This window comes from Sceloporus occidentalis, unplaced genomic scaffold, assembly GCF_023333645.1.
Source record: "Sceloporus occidentalis isolate IW3139 unplaced genomic scaffold, rSceOcc1.0.p SCAF_213, whole genome shotgun sequence".
NCBI classification, from domain to species: Eukaryota; Metazoa; Chordata; class Lepidosauria; order Squamata; family Phrynosomatidae; genus Sceloporus; species Sceloporus occidentalis.
Genome location: NW_028317193.1, coordinates 713,597 through 725,300, shown reverse-complemented (window position 1 = coordinate 725,300; position 11,704 = coordinate 713,597). Strand labels below are relative to the sequence as shown.

The window sequence follows — 11,704 nt, the reverse complement described above, 5'->3', positions numbered from 1 at the left end:
TTCTGGTGAAGTGACCTTGTGAAGAGAACTGGAGATGGAAAAGTAGGAGCAGAGTAGGCAGAATGAGAGCGAGGGAGTGAGCATGGACAGTCCTGTGCCCAGATAATGAACAAACTGTCCATGGGAAGCATGACTTCACCATGAGAGTTCCCAGGCATGCCATTGAGATACTTTTATACATCATAAGACAGACCATGAAAGAACATATGGATAGAGATTCCTCTAACTCTCCAATTATTAGATCTCAGTGTAAGACCATGCGTAGTGAGGTAAGGGAAAAATGGAACCTCTTCATATTAGACATTCTATGCTTTTCGGTAGTTTGCTGAGGGGAAAAGTCAGTCCTGTATTTATGCGATAAAAGCCAATATCATGTCCAGTATGGAACAGGCAACCACAGCATGATGTCAAAGGGCATAGTAGATGACATACGATGGGCTACATGTTCAAAGCACAACAAAGCCGTCAGGCACCTCTTGGCTTAGAACAGCTTCATATATATTGACTTATGTGTTTTAAATCCTGCCAAAAATGACATTCTTTTCATTCCGCTGTGACACTGACAAAGATCTGACAGTTCTTGAAGCAGCTGCTCTGAATGGAACTACCCTTGAACCCAAGTATTGATTTTCCAAATTGTTATAATTTATTTATAAACCTCTAATAAATTCTATAGCTATGCTAAACATAGTAAATGGTGGCAAAAAAATAGAAGAAGAAAAAAATCCCGAGCACAAAAAGGGTCAAACTACAGCTATTTGTGGCTGCTATATTCACACTTGGTTTTCAGGAAAACATTTAGAATGTCGGTTATTTAATAACACGTTAAGGAAAATCTGTCTTGAGGACTAGGTTTGATATTACTGTGGAATAGTAAATTAATATTTGGGTAATAATTATGGGTAGCACACAGATTGATAGTGCTGCACTATAGATGTCTGTAGAGGGACTGATCTCGTTGCACTCCTCCGTTTTAGAGCCCAACTGACCCGACCTAGTTGGCCAAAACCCACTGCTTCCACTATGGAGAGGAGAGCATGGCTGTTAGCCTTCATAGTACAGTGGCCAACCTGCAGGTATACTCCAATTGCCAGTTTTCCACCCGTAAGCAGACAAGTTGACCTAAACTTATAGCACTGGGTGGAGGCGTTGACAACATGGGTAAACTTTCAATGACTTATGTGTATAGCAATCTTCTACTAAATGGACAAATGACTAATGGCACACTATTTATAAATCACCATGTTTGAAGACCTAATAACTCATTTAGAGAAGACTGCTTGGCTTTTACTATTATTCCATCAATCATGGAATTATTCTCCAGCAAAGGTGGTAACTTGGTCAGGCTGTTGTGTAATACAATAGACTCTGCCAGTCTTTGGGAATTTCCATGCTAGTAATTTAGCCTTTCGCAACCTTGTATCCGGATCACCTAGCAATCGTTTTAAACCTGTCGTACACCAGAAGCCCTATCATCCTCAACCAAGGCCTAACTAAGCATTATGGGATTTGTAGTCCACAGCAGCTGGAGTGCTGAAGGTTGCCTCTCCCTAAACAGATCCCTTTGATGTCTGTGGATGTCCCGCATTTCAGAGAAGGAAGGGCACTAGACTTGTAATCCCCTTTACAGATCAATGAGTCATTCAGCTGCCATCCAATATAGTATATGTGCACCTCTTTCAGAAGACAAAAGTATTCTTTCACTTCAAGGGACTCCTGGTTGTTGGTCGCGTTCTCAGTGCTCCCTATGGTTTACAAGCTGTCACCATAAAGACAAAAGGTAAACGAATTTAACTTAATACGTAATTTAGATTTTCACTGCTTAGCAATAAGGGTGATGATGTTAAAAGAGATTATAAAAGAGATGCGAAAGTGCAAGAGTAGAAACTATATTTAATAATGAATACGATAATCACTGTAAGAATCCAGGGAATGTCAGTACATACACATATATTATATTATTATTATTATTATTTCTTTCACGGGTCGGGGCAATTCTGACAACAACACACAAATCTCTGTGCAGTTCTGCAACCGATGTCGATTGTTTTACAAGATGAGTGTATCCAGGGTTTTTATTGATAAGAATTCCATGGAAGTCACCTTCACTGCGGTGAACCGGCCAGGACCCTACAGAAACCCAATCATACGTTTGAAGAGAGAACTGCGTGGTTCAGATGAACCGGATAGACAACTTTCCTTCTGAGTTCCAAACAAGGTCTAAACAAAAACTCAAGTCTCCATGAACTTAACCAAGCTCCTTATTAGCTGAACCAAGGAAATCATTTTAGGTTTACTCAACTGACTTCAAATGCAAGTTTTATGGGCAATAAATACTCCTCGTTAATTCCACCGATGGACGGAACCGGTCCAAAAAAAACAACAAATTTTTTTCAAGACGTTACATTTTCATTATGTTGTCCTAAACTAAAAGTATGTATTTGAACATACAGTATATTAAAACATGGATTTTTTTTTAATCAACAGATTTTTTATAATCTGAAGGCTACACAACAGGGTACAGCATAGCTGTAGGAATGAGGACAATCCTGAAGTCTTTCTTGATTCTGATGATAATTACAGAAGCCATGTGCCAAAGCAAACGTGACAAAAAAATGAAAAAAAGGGTGCCTGGTCGAAACAGAAAAACCCAGCATCTTATTAAAGACGTGATTGGACAAGTGCCCTCTTTTCCCCTATCCTCTGTTGGACATCCATTGTTTCAGACAGGAGATCCAACATCAGTACCACAGCATAACCAAAGAGCTCCTGAAGACATGAAGCTTCACTTTGTGAAGAATACGTTGGTGACTTGTAATGATGGAACAACAGCAGGGTAACATGTCATTTCTATCAAATATGTACTGGATAGCGACGCCATGCATGTACAACCACTGTGTTTTCCATTTGTAGGTATTATTTGAGAGAAGCCAAAGGGAGCAAACGATGGATCATCTTTTTGGAAGGTATTACAACTCATCTTAGAGAAACAGTAACATCTAAATATATAACGTAAATATAAAGTGGCATATACGTGAATAAGATCAAGTGTATGCTGTCATACAAAAATACATAAAAATACATTAAAAAAATAAATCAATATTAGAAACTTACAATTTTAAACTAACCAGTGCATATGCATTGACTAGCCATTGTCTATAATCATTTATAGAGCGCCAGCAGATTATGGAGCTCTGTTCTTTTTATATTAACGTTAGCCAATTTATTCGTTTGTGTGTACCTAAGCCAACATTTGGAATGAAGTCCGGTTAGTGTCCCCTTGTGTAATGAAACCATGAGATTTGGTTAACTGTATGGTGCTTCTATTAATTCCTATTGTATTTGATTGTTACCAGGAGGGTGGTGCTGCTACAGTAAAGAAACCTGTGATTTTAGATATAAGAATGCCAGACGTTTAATGAGTTCCTCTGAATGGCCACCGACCAGGAAAGGTAGGTTGTCTACCTGTAAACATAGTGGTGGGGAGTGGACACTATTACGTCAATTATAGAGCTACATCTCTGACCAATAGCATCGGTATAAAATTACTGACATCGTCATCAAAACATAGATCATCTTTTATGATTATTATTTATTGATTTATAGAACCGGCGCGCGGTAAACAAGTAGAGCATAATATAACAACAAGCGGTAAGGAGGGCCCTGCTCAAACGAGTCTGTAATCTTCAACATGCAATTAAGAGCCATATTTATCAAATTATCAGTAATGACAATAATGGCCAGATGAGGACACTTTTGTATTTAGGGATGTGATAAGGGCAGAGCTATACCCTGACTATATATTTGTCATATTAATAGCTGTATAAGGCATTTAACCCCTTAATGAAAAAGCCCGTACATGTACGGGCTCAAAATGAATTGTTTTCAATGGGTTTAGGGACCGCCCATTGTCCTTAAGGGGTTAAAATAAAAAGGTGTCCACAATTGAATTTAGAAACATATTGCTTGTTGTTCAAATTACTTTACTGCCTGTAGAACCCTGTGATACACTCATACTCAGCAAACATTCTGAGCTCCAAGAAAGGAGGGACATCAGGCAAGAGAAGAGGGACACACACACACACACACACACACACACTAACACTTAAGTTGTCAGTAGATATACAATACCATGAGGTATCTTATTGAGTGTTAGGTAATAATATAAAAGCTTGTAAAGGGCATTTATTGTGTCTGAGCTTAAAGGAAAAGTCGGACTTTTTTCACAATCATGCTAAACCTTATAGGACTGGACCATCTAGTCCGTGATGCATATGATAAGTTATACATCTGGTGCGCACATGAGCTGTGAAATTCTCTGTAACAGATTATGGGTCGCGGAGGGCAGTCCTGGTTCTGATTAAAAGACATCTGCTTCCTGCATCTCATTACTGGAAAATCATTTAGAAGGACAGTAACCGTGTAGGACGCTTAGCGATGCGAGAGTAACCAGAATCTCTCAAAGTCATACAGCTAAGCTGCGTTGAAATGATGGCTGTGTGCGTTTTTTATGTGTCTAGTTCAAATCTTATGATATTAGGTAAAAATAACTCATGCTTTATAAATCTACCTGACTCACTGATACAGATAGCACAGTAACCCCTAAGCATACTTCCCAAATGTCCTGGGTTCTACAGAGCAGTCCCGCTGAGCTGCCACACTGTCCCTTAATTCAAGGTTGTAGTCATTTTCCATAAACTGAGAACACTGATGGGTTGTTGCCATATGAGTAGAAGAGGTTCCTTAACAGTGTTTGTGGAAATAAATACACGAGAGATGTAAAGCAGAATATTTTAACTAAGCCTGAGAAAGATGAATTTTCGACCTCCAGCAGTATCGCCTTCATCAGGAGTAGAAATGATGATGAGGACTAGGATTCAGTAATTACCGGTATGTTTAGCTGTTCCGAGCTCTCCAAGTATGTTGTGCTGCAACCGTTCAATACGCAGTTTAAGATAACATTGTATTTTCATTTTATAAGATTTTCTTTTTTTTTGTAGGGTCAGGAATTTTGTCCCCAAAACAGCATGAAAATCCTCATTGGTGGAATCTGAATGCTGTGTAAGTGTCCAAATTGCCTTTAAGCCCTGTAAATGAAAGCATTTATTAAATGTTTTAGAAAATATTATTAAAGTGGCAGAATAGTTTATTATTTAAGAAATATTTTCTCCTAATATACATATATCACTATCTACGATTTAGTGTGTTGTCTTAAAATCTTCTGTTCAAGGAAATATAATATATATACACAAATAAATAAATTCAACTTATTTAAAAAGAGAGAAGGGACAGAAGAGCTAAATTGTGGCTGAACGGCAAAATCAAATAACAGTTTTTTTTCTAGGTTTGTGCCATATTGTTCCAGTGATGTATGGAGTGGAAATGTGTCCAAATCTTACAATGGTATGTATATTTTTTATGACACGCATATAGCAGTATTTAAAATGTAAAGGTATAATGGGGGGGTGAGTATATATATATATATATATATATATATATATATATATATATATATTAATAATTAATTTTAAATGATTGTTATTACAGATTATGCATTCATGGGATCAATAATCATTCAGGAGGTGATTCGGGATTTGGTGCCAAAGGGCATTAAACATGCAAAAGTCATCATTCTGGCAGGATCCAGGTATTTTTTTAGTATGCAAAAATAGTATAAAGTATTACATTTACAGGGCTCAATCAAGGCTTCATTGATGTATCTGTTTCCAGGATGATCTGATTCATTTATCGGATCATCCTGAGAATTCACACGATATGTGATCCTAACACATGTAATTACACATGTAATAGAACAGTTGAAACTAGGAAATACATGTACAGAATATGAATATTCCAATTTATCAGTATATTAAGGGATGATTATTCCTTACTCCATTAAATGCTCGACACCAGAAAGTGAATATTCTCTTGTGGAAGGTACTTTAAAGATAGCCTCAAGTGTCTCATTTATACGAGGGACAGTCCCTCTTGGTGACTCAAATCTATCTCTTCTTCTTTCCTTCTTCTTTCCTCCACTGATGATGTTCTTTTCCAGGAGCTCAGAATGCGTGGAAGGTATGAGTGTATCGTAAACCTCTGCAGCCCTAAACGTCTCAGTAATGTGTAAAGAAACAACAGAGACTGTGCTTATTAATCAGACGGTTTCATTAAAACGCTGAATTCCTCATCTAAAGCCTTACTCAATTACATAAATAGGTCACAACGTCACATGAAAAAAAGTCATGTTAAAAGAATTGACCTTCTTCTAGCTACTGTGTATATATATATATATATATATATATATAATAAAAAAAAAAGAAATATAAGGGAGCGTTCTTCATATCCCATTAAATGAGTGGTCACCAAATCATAACATCTTCTATATGATGAATAATGTAGATAATATTATTTAGTAAAGCACATTCCCTAGTCTCCATTGTGTACAATAGGTGATTTAAACGGGAAATGCAATAATCTTCCTAATCCCGTACGCCTTTCTCCTTGTTTCAATTTATCCTCTGCTACGATGGAGAGAGATATTGGTCACTAAGGGCTCTCTCAGAGATGCACCATCAATTAAAAGATGAGATATAATATAATAAATAGTTATAATGACACGACTCACCATCTAGTATTTTCCGTTAATACTTAGTGCTGGAGGTACCGGCGTCCTGGTGAATATCGATAGAGTGGCGACTCTGATGGAGGAGCTGACCGCAGACACTGTCCAAATTCGAGGTCTTGTTGATTCTGGATGGTTCATAGATCCGAAGAAAAGAAAGCAATCTGATTGCTTGGATGGCACAGCTTGTGCGGTTACTGACGCCATCAAGAATGGATTGAGGTAAATCATCACTTTGATGAAGAATGATGTCATTTTACAATGTTTGGGAGAATAAGTAATATATGCATCTACTCTCCGGAGCCTATGTGCAGGTTTACTCTGAATATACAGTATATTTATTTATTTGAAATGTGTGTGTTCCCGATTGTTGTTCATTGTGTTTTAATGAGTCAAGTTATATTCTAGTTTTATTCTTGCTTGAATCTTTGGTGTTCTCCCTTGCAGGCTGTGGAATGGGATTCTTCCTGAGAAGTGCAAACAGCAATATAGGAGTGAGGATGAGTGGCAGTGTTTTTATGGTCCCAAGCTATATACTTCCATGAAATGTAAGTTAAACTAGTACACATCACGTTGTATTTAATGCTTCAGACATGGATCAGTATCCTACAATACCCCAGTTCCAGTGGACATCAACTCTTATAGTTACTCCCTCCATTACTACAATGCCGGGACTGGTAGTCTCGGTAAAATAAATAAAAAAAGATGAGGCTAGCTTAGCCAAGAATGGATGTTCGAATAGCCCGTCCAATGGTTAATCCCCGCTTGGGAGAGTCCTAAATTTTAGCTCACTTGTCCCATAAAAAAAGAAACATTTCTACATATGCATCTGATTTTGAGCACAATGGCAGCCATGAAATGTCAACCAGAATTTCCAAAGGGAAACAACAACCCCAGACATATGTTTTATTCTTCAGGGGCCTCATCAGTAAGCTGGGATTAGTATCCCTCCATGCACTGGGAGCAAGGAGGTTCATACCTGGACTCGCATTTGGGGAGAAACCCAAATAAAAGCAGCAGTTTGCTTTTCTTGTGCAAATGCTTCACTCACACATATCTGTCATTTAAATTCATTTTGCTACATACCTTGGCAAGGCTTTATCTGGCTGCGTTGTGGACTTTTGCTTCTAGCTATCACTCTAATGGTCAACAGTCACGGGCAATGTGGAATTGAAGAGCTTTATTGAAGACTTTGGCCTTTAGTTAACGGGACACATGTAGAATAAATGTCTAGGTGGACTGCAGTATCAGGCAGACCTTGCATGGTCGTCCTGATGACAATTCACACTGAGCATAGCTTAAGTGGAATGATTTATAGCCGTGCTTCTTAAGATAGATTTTACAGCTATCTGTGCGGTTTCTAGATAATACAGAATGATGCTAAGCATGGCGTTTATCTCTGCCCTCACTATGTGCTGGGATCATGACATTATGTCCTAATCTGCTGATGTTATGCTTGGTTCTGCCTAGTTTGGCATGTTTATTGTCGGTTTCTGGGGGAGAAAGGTCGTGTTAGGGTAAAGATGAATTACATTTAAAGATGACCTACATCACCATGGCCCTGGGGCCCCTTGCATTAAACCCCCCCCCCCCCCCCCCCCGGAGGAGTGAAGAGTTCCTGAACCACCTTGGGACACTGGATTCTTGTGGTCTGGTTTTGTAAGCCCCACCAATTTATTATGAGGGTTGGAATGCTTTATGTGTCCTTTATATTGTAGCTAATTATGTTATCGTTGTGAAGAGGATTATGCTTTTTCTCCCGAAGCCCAAAGCTTTGGCTGCATTTTCAGTATTGATGTTTTGCAACTCCTTTCTTTGTGGTCCAGCTCCCCGTTGACATGTCAATCTTTAACATTTCTTCTCAATGGTTTTCCCATATTTCAATTAAAGTTCGGATGTTTTGTTGCATCCTCTATCTATATGTAAAAGCTTCTAATCCCTGTGTAATTGGGTCCTGATCTTTGATTGTTGGCTACTTTCTTTGTCTTGCAGCTCCTATCTTTGTGGTTCAGTGGCTTTATGATGAGGAGCAGCTAAGAATAGAAAACATTCAGCCCGAATTCCAATCCATGAATGTGAATCAGTGGAACAACATACAGAACATCGGACAAGAGCTTAAGAAATCACTACATAATATCCCGTAAGAGATAAACCTATTTTTAGATCAAAGCTTTAAGTATTTCATTGTCTGGCATCTAGCACAACTGTCCCAAGTCTCTTGTCTTCTGTGTGCTATGCAAGGACTGACAAAATTAGATGTATATTTATATCAAAAATAACATATTTCCTAAACGTCTTCCTTTTTTTGGTACATCCTGATAATATTTTATAAATCTGTACCAATTTTCCAAAACTATATGAAAATAGTTTGAAGACCACGCTGTTTTTCATATGTCTGAATCTATATTTTTAAACAAATACATTTATATTCAGAAATTACTGTTATTTTTTATTCATTTTGGTAACCTTTTTAAAGTCTTGGTGAATTTGGTAGATTGTATTTGTTGATCAGTACCTTGGGTATTCAGCTCTACAACAGGTGTGATACATGTGGGTCTTATCGACCTAACTTAGGGTTTGGTGAATAAGGCTCATGTGCCAAAAATTCCTATTTAATGGTAGGGAAGTTAGGCTGGGCCTGAGAAGAGCCTGGATACGTCTGTCTCAACGAGATGGAGAGCAGGGCCAACTGTAACCAGACGTGACTTAAGAGCTTACTGTGCTTTGGAGGTCCCGGTATCTCCAATGCTGGGCTAGCTTGGTTCCCCTTGGTCTGTTTCATGATATGGTCGGATTGCCCTTCTTTGCATCTATTGAAACTTTCACTGTCTGTAGGAAGTCCACCATTGTGCCATGCAATGCATCTACCCAGATCTCATTGGGTTAACCCATGTTGCGGCCCTAAATAAGTTGTCATTGACTTACTAGCCCTAGTGGGAGTGGTGGATAAAAAGCAGTTTGATAACTGGACCTTGCCTCTGGATTAATCCAACGATACCTACTTTAAAACTATTCGTATTTAGGAAAATTTGCAGATAAGCTGATTTATTTTTTGACTTTGAGCATGCTATCCGATATACGGGTTTCTTGTGAAAGTGTTATTGGCCAGACCAGACTCTCAATAATCATTCATTGTTGTTGTTTGTTCTACAGGGCAGTGTTTGCTCCAGCGTGTTTCTCCCATACACTTATTACCAAAAGGTAAGGGCAAAAAGAACAATGCAACTTTGGTATTTCTACGTGTTGTACATGACATAGATGACATCAGAATATAATCATTTAGGTGAGTGGGGCAATTTTCAGCACTTACCAGACCCCAGCCACTAACTATAGTTAGTATAACGAGCCAGAACACATTGGGCTATAAGGTACATTATGAGTTTCAGTTATATGTGTTTTAATAATCAATTATTTAACTAGATTTCTGTTAATGGTGTCACAAGGTGATGTCCCCAGCTGTCCAAAGTACCCCATTAGGCCAAGTATAGGGCAAGTACTCCCATGGTCTATCCTATTATCCATTACAGCTGCAGTTTGGGCTAGTAAGCAGCTATTTATGCTATAGAAAATCTATGTGTGCCGCTATATACATGCACCCGACATCCAGCTATTAATAGGTTTCACTGAAGTACTGTGTTTGAAATGGTCCTTGAAGAAGAATAATGTATAGATAATGTGTGTTTACCTATACTTGAGATATCTGAAAACATGTATCATCCAAGAAAAGAATGTTTTTGAGTTTTTGTTCTACCGTATGACCTAATAGCTTTTGTTATACTGTATGACCTAATAGCTTTTCTTATACTGTATGACCTAATAGTGAATAGATCAGTAAGCCCAAGTATGCGTTTGCACCACTTCTTCCTCGTATATGTCTAAGGGCGATTTTGCTTTTTGTATTTGCAGTAATTGGCTGGAGTTCCAGGTGAAGAGTGTTTCTCTAGCTAGAGCTTTGCACTGTTGGGAAAAAAGTCTTCAAGAAAAGAAAGGTCAAAAAGCAGGAACACGGGCATGTTCCTTTCATCTGATCGATACATGTGAGTGGCCTCACTGCAACCCAACGTGCCCGGCTATTCACAACCGAGTATCGGGCAAAGAAATCGACATGTTGCAGATGGTGCTCAGACTTGGGATAGACAACCTGGGGAAAGGACAGTCCAAAGGAGAGCTGAGTCGGCTGATGGCAATGTTGAGGAACGGTGGCTAGAGAATGACATGTAAAACACTTTATATTTCCTTAAAAGTGCTCTTCATAAGTAAAGCATCTTGAATTTAATATTGACCCGTGGCAGGTGGTAACTAGTTAATTATTTCTAAATCAGGAGATGGCAAATAGATGTGTTATTCTCACAGCTAAAATTATTAGACTAGTATTACTAGACAGTACCATCAGGAGCTAGAGGAACAGGTGCGACTGACCGACGTCTAATCATCTGTTTTTGGACGATAAGCACCATCATTTTTGGATTGTTTGTCTAGATAAAGATGATATTAAGTAATAGCAGTTACTGTAACGCTGGAGAGCTACACCCCCGATTTAAAGAGAGGGGATTTACAACAGTTTACCAAACACAAAATATAATCCTTGAAATTATATATACATGTGTGCGTGTGTTTATATGAAAACAACATGTGAAATTATGTTCTTCTGTTCTTCAGGATCTTAAACCATGTATTATTTGAAATATCGCAGAGAGATTCAGAATGCCAGCATACACACGAGTCAGTTTATGTCACCTTTGATTCTTAAACACAATGTGTACTCTTTTTCCATTTGAAACAGGAGTTTTTGGCATCACGGTGGATATCTTGACAAAAGTCCACACGTATGTCCATAACACGTGTTATATTGGTATCATAGTTACCCTTTAGATCTTTACAGCGCTGGGAAGCTTTTGCTTGATAATGTTTTTGAATCTGTTGACATGCTACTGTCGCAAAAAGTTGTGTTGATTGTATATGTTATTCTGAAAGTGTTTTTTTAAGCAAAATATATAATGTAAATGAATGCCTTGGCGTTCCATCAGTATGGATATAACCCATATGGCATGTCACATGTTTATTAACCTAATGGAAGGAAAG

The 11,704-nt window shown here is 38.2% G+C and overlaps 1 protein-coding gene across 1 annotated transcript; it reads left to right on the top strand.

Moving 5' to 3' along the window:
* Positions 1–257: 257 nt before the first annotated feature.
* LOC149277491 (palmitoleoyl-protein carboxylesterase notum2-like) lies at positions 258–10,829 on the top strand. The gene is made up of 12 exons (XM_089502835.1): positions 258–269; positions 2,727–2,836; positions 2,914–2,966; positions 3,357–3,452; positions 5,001–5,061; positions 5,345–5,403; positions 5,548–5,647; positions 6,653–6,844; positions 7,070–7,170; positions 8,615–8,762; positions 9,776–9,823; positions 10,529–10,829. The coding sequence occupies exons 1-12, from the start codon at positions 258–260 to the stop codon at positions 10,827–10,829; spliced, it is 1,281 nt and encodes a 426-aa protein (XP_089358961.1).
* The last annotated feature ends 875 nt before the right edge of the window (positions 10,830–11,704 follow it).

Coding starts and splice junctions, on each gene's coding strand:
- LOC149277491 (XM_089502835.1), top strand. Junction 5,404..5,547: donor TGTGTCCAAATCTTACAATG/GTATGTATATTT, acceptor TTGTTATTACAG/ATTATGCATTCATGGGATCA. Junction 8,763..9,775: donor AAATCACTACATAATATCCC/GTAAGAGATAAA, acceptor TTTGTTCTACAG/GGCAGTGTTTGCTCCAGCGT.